At 39.4% G+C, this 23,396-nt stretch overlaps 1 protein-coding gene across 1 annotated transcript in view; it reads left to right on the top strand.

Moving 5' to 3' along the window:
- ASTN1 (astrotactin 1) overlaps positions 1-23,396 on the top strand; it is a 472,084-nt gene that overhangs the window by 440,908 nt on the left and 7,780 nt on the right. Inside the window, exons 18-22 of the mRNA XM_069065504.1 lie at positions 503-636; positions 3,962-4,113; positions 5,181-5,316; positions 14,176-14,276; positions 18,101-18,284. Coding sequence (XP_068921605.1) covers positions 503-636; positions 3,962-4,113; positions 5,181-5,316; positions 14,176-14,276; positions 18,101-18,284 — 707 coding nt within the window. The remainder of the gene's footprint in view (positions 1-502; positions 637-3,961; positions 4,114-5,180; positions 5,317-14,175; positions 14,277-18,100; positions 18,285-23,396) is intronic.

Consider the following 23,396-nt stretch of genomic DNA (forward strand, 5'->3'; position numbering starts at 1 on the left):
GATCCATTCCATATCCCCCAGGATCTAAGGGAGACCCTGCCCAACACTAAACCTGTCTCCCAACAGTAGGCTTCCTCCATTCTCCTCCCCAGGGGCTTCTTTGGGTAGTCAGAACTTCACATTGCCCCTCAGCTGCTCCATCAACATCTCCTTTTCTTATCTCAGTGTCATTCCCTTTCTCCTCTCAAGGTAGTCCAGTACTTTGGAGAAAGGGATAAACAAGAGGCCCCATCTCACCTTCATCCCCAGCCTGAGAACAAAATAACATTCTAACAGTGACCTTCTGGAGACCATGACTCTGTCTTCAACACCTAACTGAAGTAATTGATTTTAGGAAAGGGAGGAAGGGAGATCAATCTCGTTACATAGAGTAGGGAAGGGATAGAGGGTGCTCCTTAAGACCAGATGGAAACTTGTCAGTGCTATTGGCTCAATCACCCCGGGCCACCTTTTTCTCCTGCTGTCCTCAACCTGATGTCTCTCTCTCCCCATCCTCTTTCAGTTGTTGCAGGAGGCCACCATGAGCTCACTCTGGTGTTCAGGAAGTGGGGATGTCATCGAGGATTGGTGTCGGTGTGACTCCAGTGCATTTGGGGCAGATGGGCTCCCCACTTGTGCTCCTCTTCCTCAACCTGTGTATGTTTCCTTTTCCCTTTTTCCCTTTTGCATGGACATTCCATCCTTGCTTTCCTCCTATAAATGTGGTGCCAGTCAGAGGTCTTCGCCATTCCCTTCCCCAATCATTGATTTATCCATGAATGTACTTCTCCCCCAACAGTCACTCAAACAGCTCAAGAGGGCCCTGACTAGCCCTGTCCCTCCTCCCTCTTAACCTAAAGGAGGATCAAGCCCATTTTGTGTGGCAATATTTTAGGTTAGAAAGGATTGTGCTATTAACCCCATCAAGTGGCCAAAGTTCCATCCAACAATGCTAAGATCTATACAATAAACTCTTAAAGCAGATTTTAATCCTCTGCTACTAATAGTTAGCATTTATATAGCATTTTAAGGTTTGCAAAACACTTTACATGTTATTGTGAAACACATTACCATTATCTCATTTAATCCTCATAACAAAACTTAGAGGTAGGTACGATTAGTATCCCCGAATCATAGATGGAGAAACTGAGGTTGAGAGATTAAGTAACTTGACCACAGTCAGTATGTTATAAAGTATTTATTAAACACTTATTATTTGCTAGGCACGATGCTAAGTGCTGAAAACACAAACAAAAGTAGAAAGTCCCTGCCCTCAAAGAGCTTACAGTTTAATGGAGGAAGACAACATGTAAGTAGAACTGAAAAGGAGGTGGTGAGATGAGTACTAGTCTTAGCATGAGACACAGCTGTCCTAGGCACCCTCCTTAAATGGAGATGGTGGGAGGAGCCAGCCAATCAGAAGTAGATACAGAGGTGCCAGGTGCTTGGGAAGTTGGAAGTCCAGGGCTAGAATGAAGAGTTGGAGCTTGGTAGAGGAAGGCTAGAGTACATTCTGGAGAGAAATGTTGTTGGAAAAGGTTTCACAGCTAGTAAATGTCTGACAAAAAGATTTGAACTCAGATTTTTCTAACATCGAGGCCAAAACTGAAGAGTTCTGGGTACTCCCACATCTATAAGCCTCGATAGCCCAGCTTTACTACTTAATACTTTGTGACCAAACTGTGCTGTGAAGTTTTGGGGCTCGGTGACCATATGACCTCTAAGGTTTCTTCCAACTCTGAATCTATGGGTCTTACACTATGCTAGCTATATAAAATTTAAGACTGAGCTGGGTGGACATTAGTCCATAGCCTGGAACAAATATTACAAACTCACTTTTCTTGTCAGATGTAATTATTTGCTTCAATTGCTTTCTTTTCTTTACAATCATCATTGTTTCTTGGCTAAGAGCTTGAATTTTACACATGTCTAAAATGGTATGAAGTCCTTTTCTCCTAATTAGCAACTTAGCCTCAGTCAGTTTTCAGGGAATTACAATTCTTATTTTTAGGGAATTGCTATGCTTAGGGATAGTTTTCTATAATCCAAAAACAAATATTTTTCTTTACACATGACTAATTCATGACTTAGGTAATAGTTGTTTTCGGATCATGGGACATTGGAGTCAGCTTGATATTTAGCAACAGAGATCCAATGTGTCATCTTTCCTCCTGACCCACCATCACATATCAACATCCTTTTAAGTTTTGAGTTTCCAAATAATGGAGAAAGCTTGTCCTAACAAGGTGCTCTACTTCAACCAGTCTTTTGGAAACCAGTGCCATCTATGAAATGGTTCATGCCAATTATGGGTTCCTTGGTAGCCAAGTTGATGATTGTTGGTGGTAGATTGTAGGAACAAGCTGAGGAACCAGGTTAAAGAGGAATACCTCATGGTTGGGAATGGAGGATAGAGAACAGACATGTGTTCCCTCTGTACCTGAGGCAATATCCAGGAGCAGGTGGTTAGGGTACAGCAAAGAGTCTGCAAGTAAGTAGTTTACAGTTAGAGGGTATATGTAGCAAAGCAGCAGGTTGAAACAATGTTGAAACCCAAGATCCAATATGGAGTAATGGACACTCCATGTGTCAGCCTCAGAATGAGAAAGACTAGCCTTACCTCTGCCTCATCTTGCTCATGGTAACCCAGGAAAGTTGATTAACCTCTCAGTACTCCAGAAAATATCTCTATAACCATAATTTGCAGAACATTTCCAGATATATATTACTAGAGAGAATTATATTACCAGGGATTCCTTATAGTCATGAAATAATAATAGCTAACATTTATATAGTACCTACTATGTGCCAAGCACTGTGCTAAGAGTTTTGCAATTATAATTCTATTTGATCCCACAATCACTGTAGGTGGTAGGTGTTACTATTACCACAATTTTATAGTGGAGGAAAATGAGGCAAATTAACATTAAGTGACTTACCCAGGGTCACACAGCTAGTATTTGAGGCCAAATTTGCACTTGGGTTTTCTTGAATTCAGGCCCAGTGTTCTATTCACTGTGCCTAGATACCTAGATTCAGACAAACAAACAATTTAAGTTCAGACTTGGAATTTCAGTGACATAGGAAACCTTCTCTGTGCAAATCTGCAACTGTTCTGCTAAACTAGTATCTTAGACATTTGTCCACGGGCACTTGAAAAATTAAGTGACTTACCCAGGATCACATGACTGGTATTTGCCAAAGACAGATTCTGAACCCAGGTCTTCCTGATTCTGGCTATTTACTATCCCATATATTTGCTCTTTCTCAACACACATACACACACATGCATGCAAATACACATACACACACACACACACACACACACACACATACCCTAGTCTCATCCTGGTTATCTTTGTCCTCATTCCTCACCTTACTAATATTACCTCATTTGATCCTCACAACAACCCAAGATGTAGTTGATATTATTGTTGAGGAAACCAAGGCAGATTGTGAGTAAGTGACTTTCCCAGAATCACACAACTAGATAGCATCTGAGGCTGGATTTAAACTCAAGGTCTTCTGGACTTCAAGCCCAGACTCCTATTCACTGAGCCATCTAATTGTTTATTTCTATAATATACAACCAGGGTGGTTAGGTGGTGCAGAGAATAAAATTCTAGACCTGGAGTCAAGAAGACCTGAGTTCAAATCTGTTTTCAGAAACCTACTAACTGTGTGACCTTGGGCAAGTCACTTAACCTTGTTTGCCTCAGTGTCCTTCACCTTTCCACAGTTTCATCATCATTTCCGATAAAATGAATTGGAGAAGGAAATGGCAAATAACTCCAGTATCTTGCCAAGAAAACCCCAAAAGGGCGATCATAAAGAGTTAAACATTACTCAAAAAATGACTAAACAACAATAATACACAACCATTGATCAACCCAAACACTGACAATGAGTTATATGCAAGAGCAGTCAAAGCTCTGTGTTAGTACCAATCCCCATTTCATTTTTTTTCCCTCTTATCCCACAGACTCCGGCTCTCCACAGTGCATGAGCCTAGCAGCACACTGGTGATACTGGAGTGGGAACACTCAGAACCACCAATAGGGGTACAGATTGTGGATTATCTCATCCGCCAGGAGAAGGTCACTGACAGGATGGATCATTCCAAAGTGGAGACTGGTGAGTGACCCTTCCCCTTCGAGAGCTAACATTGCTCTGGGGTGATGGAACAATGTCTTGTCCCCACAACTACCTCGAACACGACTCTGCCTCAGGTCCCCAATGTAGGAGAGTCATTGGCCCTGCCAGGGATCATCCATCTTGCCCATTTAAGAGCTGCTCAGTGGTGAACATCCAACAAAAGCTGTTTTGATTTTGCTTTTCTCTCTGTTTATAAAAGAGGTGTCCATTTCATAGCCTCTAGGCACTCTCTCAGAGCCACATTTAAATAAACAACATTACAATAAACTGGTTGATGGCCCACAATTAGGAAACAATTCTCTACTAACCACTGCCATGATTACAAGGGGAAAAAAAAAGATTCCTTCACTAATAAGCCCCCTCCGGTCAAAAGTCTGCCCAAACATATGAGTTTTGCCCCATGTTTTGTCCTGAAGCAAACCCTGACTTTGCCTGATTTAATTAGAGAGGAAAATTTTCAAACTGGTTTGGGGTACTGCCATTGAAAGCACCCTGGGCCAATTTTTCCACATAGGGAGAAGGAGGTCAGCATCAGTTGTACTAATATGACTTGTGCATTTAAGGTGGGCAACCCACAGTGGGGGCACACACACACATTCTGACCCTGTTATGGATGTATGCCACATAATCCAATGGTCTTAGAATGGATTGTGCCATCTGTCAGCCTTTTGGCCTGGTACATTGTCCAGGGCAGCCTGGGTGAGGGCCTAACCAATTTGTAGCCCTTGCTATGTCAAAGATTCTAGATTCACTAGACTCTATAACCCTGGTGAGTTCTTATGGGCAGGGATGGTTCCCTAGGGCTCCTGTTCCTCACCCATGCTAAGGATCTCAAGGAGCTTCCACAGAATGCTCATGAACCACCAGCATGCTCTAGATTTTAGGGGTCAAGGGGCATTTCCCCAGTTATCCTGTGTGTGGACTATAGGGGACTTGGGGAAGAGCACTTCTGATGACACATCTTTGTGAAGGTTATCTTCCTTCCCCATTGTTTGCTCTTCCTTGGTATTTCTCATGCATTTTCCTTTTGTTTTCCTTCTGTGCAGAAACAGTGTTGAGTTTTATTGATGACATCATCTCTGGAGCAAAGTCCCCTTGTGCCATGCCCTCTCAGGTGCCTGACAAGCAATTCAACACCATCTCTCTGATTATTCGTTGTCTGGAACCCGATACCACCTACATGTAAGTAATGCTTCAATTCAATGGAGGCATATGGTCCATGGTGGAAAGCGTATTGGATTTTTAATCAGTGAGCTGGGGTTCTGGCCCCAGCTTTACCATTCCATACAGCTTTGACTTTGGCAATTCCCTTATTTTCTCTCAACCTCATTTTCTTTGACTCCAAATGGAAAAGTTAAACAAGATGACTTCTAAATTCCCTTTTAGCTCTAAATCCCTGGTCCTATTACTGGTAATTCCTAAATCTGTGAGTACCATGGTTTCCAAATGACACTTGCTATCTACTTTTCTCTCTTCAAGTTCACAGTGAAATATATTGAGTCTTTCAAGTGTTGTCAGTGTGTCTACACAAAGACAGTGAACCTCCCAATTATGAACTGTTCTCTATCCAATTCAATCCCACCCCACCCCCAAGAGTCTAGAGATATTTTTAAACTCCTCATTGGGTTGAAATACACAATATTTTACAAATAACATCGGGTTAAATCAGAACACTTGGGAGTAAGTCTTGGCTCAAGGACCCCCTAATTATGTAACATTTAACCTACGTGAGTCCCTGTTTCCTAGACTGTAAAATGAGTACAATAATACTTGAAGTACTTAACTTATTGGTGGAGTTGTATTTTGTAAGTGTTATATAAATCTTAAGATTCTAGATAAACGTGAATTATTATGATCATTGTAAAGCATGAAAAAGAGGAAAGACCATATTAGAATCTGAAGAATGAGGGAAACATTGTTGGGTTTAGGCACAGTGCCCAGAGATGCAGTGCTGAGATCTCATGTCCCCACCAAGTATGAAAATCACTTAACAGTTTACAGATTAGCTCATATGAAGAGAATCACAGTAGCAAAAAGAAGTCATTTCCATTTCAACAACCCAATAGCTCAAAGATGTGGGGTGGATAGAGGACACGAGGCAGAAGAAGAATTATGATCTCCAAGATAAGATCTAGGGAATCTTAAAGATTTAAAGAAGCTAACAGCCTGGGAAAAGGCAAGATGGTACAACTATGTAAGATATCCCAAAAGGAAATAAACTACTGTTATGAAAAAAAAGTCATATGGCATTCTAAGAATGGCATGTAAACTGAACATCATAACATACCAAAGCAAAGACTATTTCCCCTCTAAAAATGTCCAAATGGAATCATCCTCTGCATGACTAGAAGGGTAACTAGCAGAGTCATTTTCACATAGCCAGAATAGGCTTGCAATTTGCAATACTGTGAAGTTGAATACCATTCATCATAAGGGAAGTCAATAATAAACAATAGACTTTGTCTTTGTTTGGTTTGTTTGTTTTTTGGTATGACCCATGTTATATCTGTAGTATCTAAAATAGCGTGGACTTTGCATTAGTTAGGGATACATAGTGTAGTAGAAGTAGCAGTAGTGACAGTTATAATGATAACAAAAATAACTATCATTCATATAGTGCTTTAAGGTTTGTAAAATACTTTAGAGAGTCAACCGGTCAAATCATTTGATACTCACAATAACCCTGTAAGATATTCGCCATTATTATGCCCATCTTATAGATGAGGAAACTGAAACCCAGTGAGTTGTCCAGGGTCACATAGTGTCTGAGGAAGAATTTGAACTCAGGTCTTCCCGACTGCAAGTTGTGCATTCTATCCACTGTGCCTTCTAGCTAGCTAATAATATGATACTGGTACATCAAAGTCACGTGAGAACCAGATAGGGCACATATCATCCCTGCTGTTCTCCCTGATGCTGGAGTTGTACCAAGGATACTTTTGGTGAGCCTACAGAAGATGAGCTTACTCAGTAATATGTTTACACAATAACAAAAAGTATTATTCAGTAACAAAAAAATCAGTTCTTTTCTCCATCTCTGCAATAATCCATGAAGCTCTCATAGTAGGAGAGTGACGTATCCCCAGACTGTTTCTCTCTGAGCACCCTCAAAAAAGGTGAGATTAAAATATTCATAATAACAACACAAAAAATTGGCATTTGGAAATTTCTTTAAAGTTCACCAAGTACTTGAAATATTTCTTATTTCAGCCTCACTACCTCCTGTCAGTCAAGTTCTGTGGATATTATTGTCCCTGTTTTATAGATGGGAAAACAGGGTCAGAAAGATTGAATGATTTATCTGTGGCCAGAACACTAAGTGTAAAAAAATGAAATGTGAATCCAAGTCATCTTAATGCCAAGTCCAATGTTCACCACACCATACTTCCTCAATCATAGGATTCCAGATCTTAAACTTCATGGATCTTGGCAGCTAATCAATCCAACCTTTATATCCATACTTTATCTTTTTAAAGTACTTTTTACTTTTTTTACATACATACTTTTAAAATCTATACTTTATAGATGAGAAAACTAGGTTTCATGGTGCATTAATAAATCAGAGGTCAGTAATAAAATAACTGTGTTGTCACCATTGACTATCAATTTGAATTGTCTACTATGGAAAAGAAAGCAAATCCAGGATTTCTTTTTGAGATGCCTGAATCCAAATGACAGTCACTCCTGTCAGCTTGAATTGACTCAGCTCCTAGACCACCTAATTAAGTAACTGTACTTGGGTGCTCTTAGAATTCCTAGCATTCCTAGCAATGGTACTACCACAGTTCATGAAGGTGTTGGTCAGTGAGCTTCTCACATGAACAGACAACTTTCGTGAGAAAAACAATAATTGTATTGAGAAAAAATGGAGTAATCAAATCACATATCATGAGGGCTAGTACAACAAATGCAACCTCATTCCATTGGATGGCACCAGCGCCTGTCCCAGGAGGGTGGGACAGTAGGGATTCTCTGGGTCTGAATGCTGATATTCTTTTGGTGAAAAGAGGATAATCTCTATTTCCCTATTTCCATATTGAATAAAGAATTGGTAGGCTTAAGTCCCAGGCTTCATTCTGTCACTAACCAGCTATATTAGACAAATGGTTTAAATTTTCTGTGTTAGATTGTCAGTCCTGAAAATGAGAATGGTAGTAGTCATTCATTGTGTGAGGATCAATGTGTCTTCCTTAACATTCCAGCTGAAGTCCCACCTTCTACAAGAAGCCTTTTTCCTAATTAATAATAGTAGCAAACCTCTATTGATCATCTCCAATTTATCTAGTATATGTCTCATTTGTAGATGGTTGTTAACATGTCTCCCCACTAGACTGTGAGCTCCTTGAGAGCACGACTGTTTGCTGACTTTCTTTGTACCCTGGCTCTAAGCACATAGAGGTATGTGTACACAAGGTACACACCCTGGCACATAGTAGGAATTTAATAAATACTTATTAATTGGTTGACTGTCATTTATGATAGAATCACATAGCTAGAAAGCACATTCAGTCATTTAACAACTGATATCTGGTGAGGTTAAATAAGTTTACCCAAGTCACAGAGTCACCCACTGGGTAAACCAGTAGTGAACTCAGGTATCCTGATTGCCACTGCAATAGTCTGCCCTATATGATGTTGCCTATCCTTTAGTACCCAAAGATGCATTTCTTAACAGCCTGATTTCTTACCCCAGAAGAGCCATAATAAAGAGGGATTAGACTACGTCAACCTGTCCCTGGACTGGAACTTCAGAAGTTGCCAACAGGCAAATTTAGGCCTTCAATCAGAAAAAAATTTTCCTAGAAATTAGAGTTGTCCATAACTATGGAGAGCTATCATAAGAGGTGGTGAGTTTTACCTCATTTAAGATTTTACACGAAAAAGTAAATTGACACTATTGAGGATTTCTTAACTAGGGACCATGAACTTTAAATATATATATACATATATATATATATATATATATATATATATATATATATAATTGTATTTCCTTGTAATTGGTTTCATTTGTAATCCTGAACATTTTATTTTATGCATGCACAACCAATATTCTTGAGAAGGGGTCCAGAGACTTCACCAGACTGCCAAAGGGTTCCATGACACAAAAATGGTTAAGAATCTCTTTAGGAAACTGTTCCAGGTTGGATTGGACCAGATGGCCTCTGAGGTCCTTTCCAACTACAGGATTGTGGGGACTTTCTGAATTCAGAGAATAGTGAGTCAGATAGAAGGGATTAGTTTAGATTTCCAAGCCTGCAGGGAGAAGATCCATGAAAGGGAGAGGCAAGGGCAGCTAATTCATGAGAATAAGCAGGGGACTACTCCATGCTCATCAGATTGCAGGCTGTTAAGCCTCTAAGAGACCTCAGAATCAGATCCAACCCTGGGTTTGCTCACATGCTGACGCGCCCCCAATAAGTGTGGTTATTAGCATGCCAACTGAGGTCTAAACAAACACAAGCAGGGAGGCCATGTTTGTAATAAGCACAGACCTTTAGAAAGACTATAAATGTGATTATCCATTAGCTTCCTGATCAAGGTGCATGACTTCGCTTTGGTTTAGAAAAGCATAGATAGTCCTCTTGCTGCCCAATAAATGATAAATAATAACAATAACATGGGCAATAATTATGATGATGATGATGATACAAAGAGAGCACATTTATGTACTGACTGGACACAAAATTGCCATTTTAAAATGTGTGATGCCCTACTTGATCCCTATAGATGGATCAATCTCCTAGAATTTCAGTTCATTAAGCAATCTGAAAGTGTCTTGCCCTTTTGGAGAAAGCAGGGTTAATTTCATTACCAGCTCTGACCCTTTGCCCAAGCTTATATGATGCTCATTCCCATTTAGAAAGAGAGAGAGAGCCTGAGGACCTCTACCTTGTCCCCAACTTACCCCCATATGGTGGTATAAGGATTAATTAGCAGGTGATTTAGGGTACTCTGCAAAAATGTAGATTTATACAAATGCATATGCATAGTACATATATGCACATATACATATGCCTTTTTCCATTATTCCCCATCTTTCTTTCTAAATTCCAACCAAACTAGTCTATTTGATCTAAACTATAAAACTCTATATTCTGTCTCCTAGCCCTTTGCCTTTGCACAGACTGTTTCCCATATCTGAGATACCATCTCTCTTCTCTTCCATCTGGAATCCCTACCTCCCTTCAAGGATGCTTCCCATTTTTTGTGTTGCTCCTTCCCCACTGAAATGACTTTGAATTGGACATACATATATACACGTGACACATGTATTTGTACATGTATGTATATGCACATATGCATTTTACATGTGGGTATATATTAATATATACCCATATATACAGATACAAATATGCAAGTATACACACATACACATACATATATATATATATATATTATTTTTACTTATATGGTAGAATGTAGATGTAAATTCATTGAGTGTAGAGACTGTTTACATTTTGTGTTTGTATCCCAAGCTCCTAGAACATAATAGGTACTTGATAAATACCTGTTAAGTTGAATAGAGTTACATTCGGTAGTCAGGGGCTCCAATATAAGAATCACACTCTGACAGGTTCACCAAGGAGAGCCTTTCAAGAGTTTACATGGGGCAGTGAGCGTAAGAGGATAAACCTTCACTAAAATCAAAGAACTCCTTACAAAGTATTCTCCTGGTTCTGTTTTCACTCTTCATTTTTTTGTGTGAGTCTTTCCGTGTTTTTTTTTTAATATTTTTAATCACTGAGTGCATCATTTCTTGTAGGAGTTGTAGTATTCCATCACAGTCATATGCCACAACTTATTCAACCATTCCCCAATTGACAGGCATCCCTACAGTTTCCAGTTCTTTGCTATCATAAAGAAAACTGCTATAAATATTTTAGAACAGATAGGTTCCTTCCCTTTTCCCTCAATCATCTTTGGAAATAGACCAAGTAGTGCGTCAAAGGTATGGGTAGTTTAATAACGCTTGGGGCGTAATTCCAGATTGCTCTCCAAAATGCTTGAATCACTTCACAATTCCCCCAACAATGAATTAGTGTCCCAATTTTCCCACATCCTTTCCAACATGTCACTTTTCCATTCTATCATTTTAGTCAATCTGGTAGGTGTAAGATGATATTTCAGATGATATTTCAATATTCATTTTATAATATTTATTGTCTACTATATGACAGGGATTGTACTAAGTGTTGGGGACTGAAAGTTAAAATGGTTCAAAGAATCATCGATTTTGAGAGTTGAAAGGGACTTTAGTGTCCATCCAGAATAACGCATTAACCAAACGACACTTCAGTTTAACGTACCCAACAATTGGTCATCCAGCCTCAGCTTGAAGACTCCCAATAATGGACAACCCACCACTTTCTGATTCAGCCTACTTCACTTTTGAACAGTTCTAATTGTTAGGAATTTCTATTTTTTTTTTTGGTTTGGTTGCTTCATTAGTTGGTTGGTCTTTGTTCAGGCTGAAAAACTAACATTTGTGCCTCTGCAACTTTGACCTGTTACTTCTGATTTTACCTTTCATGACCAAATAGATCAAGGCTACTCTCTCTTCCATATGACTACTTCAAATACTTGAACACACTAACATGCCGCACTCTTGTCTTCTCTTCTCAAGGATAATCATAGCCAATAGATCCTCCAGTGACATGACTTCAAGGCACTTCACCATCCTCAGTGCCCTCCTCTGAATATTATTCAGCTTTTCAGTGCCCTTCCAAAACAATGACTCCCAGAACCAAACATAACATTCAAGATCAAGACTGATAAGGACAGAAGGCAAAGTACAAGGGGAATATCTGTCTCTCTTCCTAGAAACTATGATTTTTCATGCAGTCCAAGATACCATTAACTTTTTTTTGACTGCACATCCTACATAATTCATACTAAACCTGCAATCCAGAAGACTCCAAGATGTATTTGCCCCACAGTAGTCCCTATCTACCCATCCTTCTCTAACTCCTGGTTTTGTCATTATGAAGCTGATTTTTTTGTACCCAAGAATAAGATTTTACATTTTTCCCTATTGATTAGATTCAATACAAGACTCTAAACTGACAAGATCTTTTTGGATCGAGACTTTACATCCACTATTTTATCTGTCTCTTCCAACTTTAAGGGTTCTACTGACACCTAGGTGGTACAGTGGATAGAGTGCGGGGTCTGGACTCAGAAAGACCTGAGATCAAATGTGACCTATCAAATGTGCTAGCTATGTGACCTGGGCAAAGTCACTTCTGTTGTGGTTTCCTCATCTGTAAAATGAGGCTTATAATAGCATTTGCCTCCCAGGATTAGTGTCAGGATTATATAAGATAATAATTATAAAGTGCTTAGCAAAATGTCTGTCACAAAGTAAACATTATATAAATTTTAGCTTTTACTACTATTAATGAGTTACCATCCCCAGGTGTTAAAAGTGGTTATTTATAGGGTCACTATGAACTGATAATAAAGTAGCACCCAGAATGATTCGCTGCAAATTCAGGCTTTTTGACTATGCTTGTGCAATCTACTTCACTGAAATGTCGGAGGGAAATCCATAGGGGATAATGTTTAGAAAGTGCTTTGGAAACCTTAAAGCACCATCTAAACTGATTCATTACTAGTATTATTTTAAGAGAACAGAAGTAGCTGTTTGTAGATAACACCATAAAATTTTACAAAGCACCTTCTCAACAACCTTTTGAGGTAGGTCACAAAAATGTAAATTTAGAGCTCTAAGGGACTTTAGAAATCCCTGAGACCAACTCATTTTTGTTGGTTTTTAGCCATTTTTCAGTCATGTTGGACTCTTCATGACCCCATTTGGGATTTGCTTGGCAAAGATGCCATAGTGGTTTGCTGTTTCCTTCTCTAGCTCTTTTAACAGATGAGGAAATTGAGGCAAACAGGACTAAGTGACTTGCCCAGAGTCACACAGCTAGTAAGTGTCAGAGGCAAGATTTCAACTTAGGTCTTCCTGACTCCACGCCCTACATTCTATGCATCAACTAGTTAAAAAAAAAAAACCTAAAACCCAGAAATTAAGTGATTTTCCCAGGGTCACACAGCTAATAAGTATGAGAAATGGGGTTGAACCAAGGTCTTTCAGACTCAAAGTCCTGCATAAAATCTACTCTTCCAGACAAGTAGGTTCAAATTCTGCCTCTGTTGTGACCAAACTATGTGACTATAGGCAACACACTCAACCTCTCTGAGTCTCAGTGGAGAGCATCCTATTGCAAGAGCAACACGAACAGTGTCAGTGTGAAAGGGGTCAGTGTCAAACAGAGGCAAACTCTGTGAGAATGTTTGTGTTTTCTTCTTCAGTTTTGCCAGGCAGGTGGGTGGGAAAGTTATGTACCTTTTCTGAGCCTCAGTTTTCCAGTCTGTAAGATGGGAATAAGAATCCATCCACTACTTAAGGCTATTACAAATATCATATGGGATACAGGAAAGCACGAAAATATACAAAGCATTGTATCAAATATCAGGGTTTTTTTTATTAATTTACCCTGATTAAGACACTCCCACAAGCTTCTGATAAACTGAAGAGCTTCCAAACAAAAGTCATCCAAGGTAGTCAAATAAACATAGGATGATAGCTATCTGATATTGGAAGGGACTTTTTTGAGAAATGTGGGGATTCTTCATTTCTGGAGGCCTTAAGTCAAACACTGGATGATTACCTGGGTAAATTGCAAAGAAGATTCTTGTCTAATAATAGATGTTGAATTAAGGTGGTCTCTGAGTTGCCTTCTAACTCTATGAAAAGGGTAAATTGAATGCCTACAAAATGGTAGACAAAGACAATAAAAAGAGAAGAATATGGCATACCTCAGAATGGTTATGGGTGACTGCACTAACAGAATTTTTTGCTTATTTTGCATCAAAAAGGTACAAGTAATACCTCAAACTCTCAAGGCCCACAGTAAGTATCTCTTGGGCAAGTCATAGCCTTGAAATTCTGTGCTCTAGAGCTGTCTCTCAAGTGGCTTTCTCTTAGAAATTGTGATAATGATATTGGTGTCTTCCCACACTCCCTGTCAGGTTTACCCTGTGGGGAGTGGACAACACAGGACGACGTTCCAGACCAAGTGATGTGATAGTGAAGACCCCCTGCCCAGTGGTAGATGATGTGAAAGCCCAAGGTAAGAGAGCGAGGGTTTGACAAAGAATGTTGTGGTTAGAGATTCTTCCCCTTTACGAAAAGGACCAAAGAGGCCCTGTCCTTACATATTGGAAGGAATGTCCTTTATTACCTCTACTCCTTATAATACCTGGTTCCTTCAAAGTTTAGTTTAATAAGCACTTTCTTCCATGAAAGCTTTCCTAGTCCCCTTACTTTCTAGTGTTTTCCTTCCAAAATTTATCTTGCATTTATTTTTATGTTTGGTATCAATTTAAATATGAACATATTGTCTCCACCTAATAGAATGTAAGCTCTGAGAGTGGGATGGGGCATTTCTTTTCTCTCTTTGTCTCTCCAGTGCCTAGCACAGTGCCTAGCATATAGCAAGCGCTTATAATTACTTGTTGATCAAGTGAGTTTGGAAGGAAAGTATTAGTATTAGAATATTAGAATCACATTAGGATTATCTTCTCTCGTTGAAATGAGGAGGTATTTGGAGACTAGTTCAAAAAGTAGGAATTTTCTCTTCACCATGGAGTCTTCCTACTAGGACTGACACTTTCTGAAGAAAGTGGTGAAATAGACAAAGTTTGCCTTTGACAAATCTTGTTTTACTGAAACCACTATACCCGTCCTCCAAAAAAACAAGCATCCAAGACCCTCCTACTTCACTCCAGAACTGTGGCTTCCCAAGCAATGCTAAATTGCCTGGGGGATACCTCATGCTCTGAGGCTTTCCAGACATTTCTGGTGTCCTATTCCATCAGAGGTCAGCTAGGTTCTGCTCATCTACTCAGGGAAGAGCCATCAAGTCAGTTATTGAGCTGGGCCCTCTCCCTCTAGGGAGCATCAGCTTCCAAGGGACCTATAATCTTACCTCTGAACTCCTGGACTGCCCTGATTGAGCTAACCCTCCTCCCAACAGGAGAAAGCATTCTGTTGCAGGGGAGTCAAGGAATCCTACTTCCTGTGAGTCCCATCTTCCTGATCAGTCAGTCAATTATCATGCATTAAGCACTTACTATGAAACAGAAATGTCCGAAGCACTAGACCTCTTCATCCTATCACTTTTTTTTTTCTCAGAAGGGAAAACCACTTGATGTAATGTGAGAGTTAATGCCTTTGTTTAGACATACAGAGTCTGAATAACTGACAGTACTAGTGGATGGCAAAGCCCAGGTTTTCTCTTCTGCTTCATGGCGCTGTCCCCTTGACACCGCGTGCTTCTAACTCTTGATTAGTTCCAGAACTCCTCTGTTTTATCCAAATCCTTGGCAGTTTCTGGGAACCCCATGCTCATCTCTACTGGAATCTTAGTCCAAGACTTATTATTGCCCAGGATCTCTTTCTCAACATCCAGGAGTCTAAGTCTCAGATTTCCCTAGATCTGTACTACAACAATCCTCCTGAAAGCTCCCATGTTCAGTCAAAAAATAGCTAAATGAGATAATTTAAGTACAGTGCTTTACAAACTACAAGACACTGTTGCAGCGGGCCCATTGACCCAATGTAATCTCTGACAAATGGAAGAGTGGACTGAGGCTTCCTTTAAAGTAATGTATTGAGTCTAGTTCTATTCTACTACAGGGCATTGGGCCTGGAGTCAGGAAGATGCATCTTCCTGAGTTCAAATCCAGCCTACTAGCTGGCCTTACTTGCTCTGTGACCCTAAGCAGATCACTTACCCTGTTGGCCTCAGTTTCCTCATCTGAAAAATGAGCTGGAGAAGGAAACGGCAACCCACTCCAGTAATTTTTTTTAAAGCAATTGGGGTTAAGTAATAGCCAGTTATTTCTGGGTGTGGTGCTAAGTATCTGAGCCCGGATTCGATCCCCAGGTCATCCCGACACTGGGGCCGGTGCTCTTACTTGCTGAGCCACCTGGCTTCCCCCCCCCCCCAGTAATTTTGCCAAGTAAATTCCAAATGGGTTCACAAAGAGGCAGACATGACTCAAAAAAAATAGCTCAACAGCAACAACAACAAGAAATACTCTACTATAAGAGGTATTTTGACTTTAAAGGTTGAGGTCCTTAGAGTTGCAGGCAAACACTAGGTTTCCGATGATACTTTTACCTAATACAGAAACCTTCTCCCTCAGACATTATTCCTAGGACCTGTATAAACTACAGGGCACAAAGAATCCTAAGAGGTTATTGAGCTACAAACGAGAGGCACTGTTATGTGAACAACCATCATTGAGATGCACAATTCAGTACAGGGTTAGAGTTCCAATTGTTACAAAGTTGGAAAATCATCTTGGATAGATAGAGCCTATGTTTTTAATCTGAATTCTGCATAACTGGCAATATTGTCAAGTAATCCCATCCCTCCTGTGAACATGTGATTTTTTCATTCAATTTGATTCAACTGATTCAGTGAAAAGGGTACTATAAAATGATCTGTCACAGATGATATTTGAGAGGATCCTTGAAGGAAGCCATGAGGCAAAAATGAGAAGAGAATTCATTTTAGGCATGGTGCATGTCCTTCATGAAGTCACAGACATGGGAGATGGAATCTCACGTATGAAGAACAGCATGTAGGTCAGTGTGTCTGGAATGTAGCAGAGGGCAAAATTTAACGATGGAGTTTGGTTGTGGAAGGCTTTGAATGGCAAGCAGAGAAGTGTCTATTTTATTATTCTGGAGGCAGTAGGGAGACAGTGAAGCTTCTTGAGGAGGAGAGTAGCATGGTCAGACCTGTACTCTATAAGAATATCAATTTATGCTGCCTGGTTCAGGAGTCTTTCCTAGTTCCCACCCCCCCCCCCCAGCTGCTAGTGACTTCATCTCAAAAGTTACCTTCTATCTACGCTGTATGTATCTTGTATGTATATACATTTTACATTAAGCACATGATTTTTTTTCCAGTTAGACTATAAACTCCGGAAGGACAGCAATTGTTTCATTTATGGTTTTATGATCCTTAACTTAGTGTCTGACTGTACATTGTACAATGTAAATGTACATCACTTAATAAATGTATTGATTGACTAATACTTGCATGGAGAATATATTGAAGAAGGGAGACACCAATGGCAGGAAGACCTGTTAAGGGCTATAGCAATAGTGCAGGCTCAAGATAATAAGTGCCTGGACAATGGTACTGGTCAAGGAGCCAGATGGAAGAGATGCTGTGAAGGTAGAATTAACAGGGTTTGGCAGGAGTGAAGAGCTGAGGATGTGAAATTCTGGATGATGTGAGGATTATTAGCTTACAATGTCCAGTGAATAGAAGGACAAGGGTGCCTTCCACAAGGAAAGGGAAGCTCAGGATACAAGTGTATTTGAGGTGAAAGATGATGTGGATATGGTTGTCAGCCATCTTCCAGATGATGCCATTTTTCCCTGCCCATGGGTTAAAACAGAAATCAAATGAGCATAAAAGTGACCTGAGACCTGGCATACTTGGATGTTATTTTTTTCTTTAATTGAAAGGCAACTGCTGTGTAAGGGAAAAAAGCTAATTGGATAGAGTGCTCACCTGTAGTCAGGAGGACTTAAATCACCAGACTGGTACTCTGTGTATCTCTGAGGCAGGAGTAGTATGTTATCCCACAATAGAATTTAAATTCCTTCTGGGAAAGGTCAACCTTTTATTTTTGTCTCTACTACCTACCATGGTGCATTTCACTTAATAACATAGGTAATTAATAAATATCTGTTGAATTAGATTAAATTGAACTGAGCTTGACCCAGATGATCGTGTGCATACATCCACATACACACACATGTGCATATAGGTATATATAAACATATATACATATATTATGCACATATAATCATCTATATATGTATGTCTCTTTATATAGTCATGGCCTTTCCTTTCTTCCTTCTTCTCAGAAATAGCAGACAAGATCTACAATCTCTTCAATGGCTATACCAGTGGGAAGGAACAACAGACTGCATATAATACCCTCTTGGACCTTGGCTCTCCCAGCCTCCACCGAGTCCTCTATCATTATAACCAGCATTACGAGAGTTTTGGCGAGTTCACTTGGAGATGTGAGGATGAATTAGGCCCCAGGTAATTGGCAAATTGTATTGTCTGATTTAAATCTCTTAGAACCTTCCACTTATTTTCTTTTAAGTAATTGGGATTAAGTAAGTTGCTCAAGGTTACACAGCCAGTTATTTCTGGGTGTGGTGGTAAGTATCTGAGCCCGGATTTGATCCCAGGTCATCCCGACTCTGGGACCAGTGCTCTTACTCACTGAGCCACCTGGCCGCCCCGCACCTTCCACGTTTATTGACCCCAGTAAGCTATAGACAATCTAGTCATGAATTTTCACCATGAACTTTCCTGGATGAGCTTAGTTGCTCAGAAAAAAAAGAAACCTCAGCTTTTATGTTGCTCTGTCAACCTCAGTTCTGTTCAAACATGATTTGATTAGTACAATCTAACACACATTCCCTAAGATCCCAAAATACCTGTGCCCTAAGCCTAGAGGATGTTCCTAGCTGAGCCCTAAAAGATGTTTTAGGTGGTGACGTTTCAAATGGTGAAAATGGCTGAGCTAAAACATTTATTTCCTAGAAGGGATTTAGGAAGATTGGGATAGAAGATTCAACAGATAGCCCTTCTTTGATGCCCTAAGGAAAACAAGGGCTTCCGAGAGTATGAAAACATATTTCATACATTATAACATAGATATATAGAGTACATATAAATTCTTTATGAATTTGTTACATCCCTTTAGAATTCCTCTTGTGCAATTCCTTGAAACTAAACAAAGTGCCATAGAAACTATCAGTTTTTTTTTTATCTTGTTTGCCTTCCTCTAAACAAGATCAAACTGAATCTAGTCATTTCATCATCTATCATGTTCCAGAAGAACAAGAGCCCATGCCATTCCTTTTTCCTAGTTTCTCATTTTTTATAGGAAGAAGGGAGGTTTTTGTTTTTTGTTTTGTTTTCTTTTGTTTTATAAAAGTATGTTTATCTTCCCGAAATAAAATTATTTTCTCTGCTTGGCAGTCACTCATCTCAGAAATCATAGTCTATATTTCTAGAAATGACCTCCCAGAACTTCATTGCATCATGAAAATTGTTAACATTCTGAATGTCCTTAATGTCCTCAGAATTTGAAAAAAAAAATGCAGTAAACATGTTGGCTTTGTGACCTGAGACATTCCTTGGAAGAACAGGAATTTTTTTTGCCTCTTTCTTCTAGAATATAGGAGACCGGGACTTAAGGGAAAATAGGGGATCAATCTGTGATAAAAGAACACTGGATTGTTAGCATAACTTCAGCTTCAATTTGATAAAGTGAAGATCAACATTAATTATTTTTGGAAAACAATTAAGAATACAAAAGAACAAGATCAAGGAAGAGTTCGTCAATTTCCTTCTTTGGGGAAAAAATGGACATTTTTCCTTCTCTAGCACTTGAAAATGATGTAGAGACTCACCCTTCCAGATCCTCCCCCCCCCCATAAGTGATGAAGGAAAATACGTTAGCAGAGGTTAAAAGGGTTCACCTAAGTCCTTGATGATGACAAATTGGAAACTTGACATCTTCTTGGCCAGTCAGCTTGGCCAAACCACAAAGGACAATAGGTAAAGGAGAAATATTTTATGGGTGATGGTATTTTAGGCAGTAGGCAGAGTGCTTGTTTGATTTTCCTTTGACCCAACTTTGAAGTCTGAGATGACTATTACTGCCCCTTATATGACCCCACACTACTCTCTCGGCCCAGAAATTACTCTTGCAGCATAACACCTTTGCTCCCACACCATCTCTGTGGCTTCCTATTGCAGACTCTTTGGAATGCAGTGACATCACCCTCAGTGACATTGGTTGCCAGGGGGGAAAAATGGACTGGGAAAAAATAATAACTTGTTCGGAGCTGGGGAAACACAATTTTTCCTCTGAAGAGTGAAGGTTGAGTCAAGCTAGCAAGGGAGCTGACCTTCAGGTGAAGAATAAGAGACCCTTCTTTCCTACATGTAGACGTCATTCATCATTCTCTCAGAGAATGAGACTTTTTCACCTTTGAAAGCTCTCCCTAAATGAGTGAGATGGTCTTAGAGATTGTCATTTTTCAAGGTGACCAGTCAGAGGTCCACCTGGGCCATTTCTGAGGTCTCTTAGTAAATGAATCATGCAAGATATTATTTTGAAAGGACTTCAGAGTCCATCTTGTCTAACCTCTAAGTAAATTACAAGTCCCTCATGGAGCCTTCCCAGAAGGTAGTCATCTACCAGAATCACATGAGTTCAGAAATGGAAGGGACCTCAAAGGGTATCTGTCCAGCATGTGCCTGACAACAATCCCCTCTAGATCATACATGAGAAGACCTGGGGAGGGAGAAGGGAAGCTTCTGCTGCTTGAGATAATTTATTAAATTTTTGGATACTTCTGATTGTAAGGAAGTTGTTTTATTTTTCTGTATCAAGTCTAAACTTATTTCTTCACAAGGTCTACCTACTCATTACTCCCATTTCTGTCCTGTGGAACCAAGCAGAACATTTATCTTCCATATGTATTCCCTTTAAATAGTTGAAGACTATTGTATCACTGATACCTGACCCCATTATGACCTTAACATCCTCCTTCACACACATACACACACACACACACACACACACACACACACACACACCAGTTTTCTTCAGAGAAAACAAATTCTTTTAAGCAACACTCATATGCCTTGGTTTATGGTTCCTCACTATCAATGTAACCTTACTCCAAGTAAGCCACATCACCTCCTCAGCAGCGCTTTTGTAGTGTGATCCTAAAAATAGAGATCATGCTTCAGCTGTGATCTGACTAGTACAGAAGACAACACTGTCACATGCCTCAGTATGGACACCATAGTTTTATCAGTACAACTTGTGGATTCAACAAACATTAATGAAGTATCTACTATGTCAAAGCCACAGAAAAAGAGGATTTCAAAAGGTAGGAAATTAACATGTCCCAGGCATTGTGGAGAGAATGAATAAGAATCCATGGAGACAGGAGAGTGCAAGATGAAATCAGGAATCAAACAGGAATTTAATTTGGTGGAAATTGTGAGGGAAGAAGTATGAAAGGTAGGTTGGAACCAACATATGAAGAGCACCCCAGACTGACACTTGGAAGTTTATACTTTATCATGTAAGTAAAAAGGAGCCACTGAATATGGCTGAAGGGCATCCAGACTCTTCTTGCCCATTTTCAGTTCTCATTAACTTCATACCTGCCTTTTTTTCCTATTAACTGCTTTGTGGTCATTTTTTACTAGCCTGTGCTAATACAGATTTTTTGAACATAGGTGCAGAATTTGACATTTATCTCTTCTTATTGAATTAAATCTTATTTGCCTCAGATCATTAACTCAGTCTGTCAAGGTCCTCATGGATCTTGGTCTTCTCATCTAATCTGTTAGCTATCCTTCCTAGCTTTATTTTTTTCCACACGTTTGATAATTTATGCCATAGGAACAATGGGATGGTATAGGAAGAATCAGAAAGATCTGAGTTCAAATCCAGTTTAGCTATTTACTAGCTATGTAACTAACCATGGACAATTCATGTAACATCTGTCTGCCTCAGTTACCTCATCTATAAAATGGGAATAAAAATAGCATCTACTTCCCAGGGTTATTATGAGGATCAAATGAGATAATAATTGCAAAGCCCTTATCACAATGCCTGGCATATAGTATGCACTATATAAATAGCTAACTATTCTTATTCATGTTCTTATTCTTATTATCTGAGATTTCAGATAATTGATTCAGATCAAATCATTGACAAAAATGCTGACCAGAAAAATTCCCAGGACTGAGCCCAAGGAAACTCCCCTGGGTGTTCATCAATCCTTAATTAAAACTCAATGAGCCTAGACAGTCAGTCTTGTACCCACCTAATTGTACTGTCATCTTTTAACTTCCTTTTCCCATTCTGGCCCAATGAATTTTAGGAGACCACCAAATTACTCACTGAAATCCAATCATGTCTATACCTCCAACTTTTTTCCTGTTTTTAACCATATGTTTTAAATAGTGTAAACAAAATGGTTTGTTCTTAATGCTAGTTCATAGAGAACATTTTTTTTCTTTAAGGGTTCATAAAAATTCCTTTTGTAATCCATTCTATAATTATTCCAAGAACAATAATCCCACCTATAGTTTGAAAAGTCTGTCCTTCCTTTCTGGTAAGTTGCTGTAATATTCATCTATCTTGATTCCTTAAACATAACCAAGAGTGGCTCATTAATTACATTCATAAATTTCTTCATTATCATAGAATGGAGTTTAATTAGGTTTGGTGGCTTGAACTCATGGAGATCTGCTCTAGTATTTAAATTACTCCCCCCCCGCCATTATTCTACTATAATTCCCAGGCTGAACCTTCCTTAGAGCAAGGAAGGAACTAGATAGTTCTATCAAGTTAGATAGCATAGAAAATAATAGCAGTTATGACATTTTTTAAAAAGGAATGACAGTGAAGATACAGGAAACAAAACCCCATAAGCACAAAGGCACAGAGTATGGGCAAGGTAATCCAGGGATCTCTAGGCAAGGAAACAAATCTGAGTCAATAGATATCACTGAGTCTTGGTGAAATGGGTCTCCTGAATGTAATGAGGCATTGGAAAGGTACATCATATTATTCAACAGTGAAAGAATGGATGAAGGTTGGGGTGAGATGGGTAGTAACATAGTATACCAAGAAAAACTATGCACAAGACATGAAGAATATATTAAGGAAGGGGCGGCCAGGTGGCACAGTAAGAGCGCTGGCCCTGGGGTCGGGAGATCCGGGATCGATTCCGGCCTCAGTTACTTGGCACTCACACAAAATAACTGGCCGTGTAAGAGCAAGTTACTTAACCCCGATTGCTTTAAAAAAAAAAAGAATATATTAAGGAAGATCGGGAGGAGGAGAAAAAAAAGTGGCATGGTTGTGGGGCATACTATAGACCACCTGTTCAGAAGGAGGAAATAGACAAGGCTTTCAGGAAGCATATCATAAGCATATCCACAGCACCATAATGACAGACTTTGATTATCTGAACATCTGTTAGAGCTCTCTTTGTGGAAAAATAGAATAGCTAATAAATTCTTCACTAACCTTAATGATCCTTTTTCGTTCTTTCAAAAGGTTGATGCAGTGGCTAGAAGAACTGTAATTCCCAACTTGTTTCT

Source organism: Petaurus breviceps, unplaced genomic scaffold (assembly GCF_028583685.1).
Source record: "Petaurus breviceps papuanus isolate PSGF00001 unplaced genomic scaffold, PetGlider_PUasm1.0 90692, whole genome shotgun sequence".
Taxonomy (NCBI): Eukaryota; Metazoa; Chordata; class Mammalia; order Diprotodontia; family Petauridae; genus Petaurus; species Petaurus breviceps.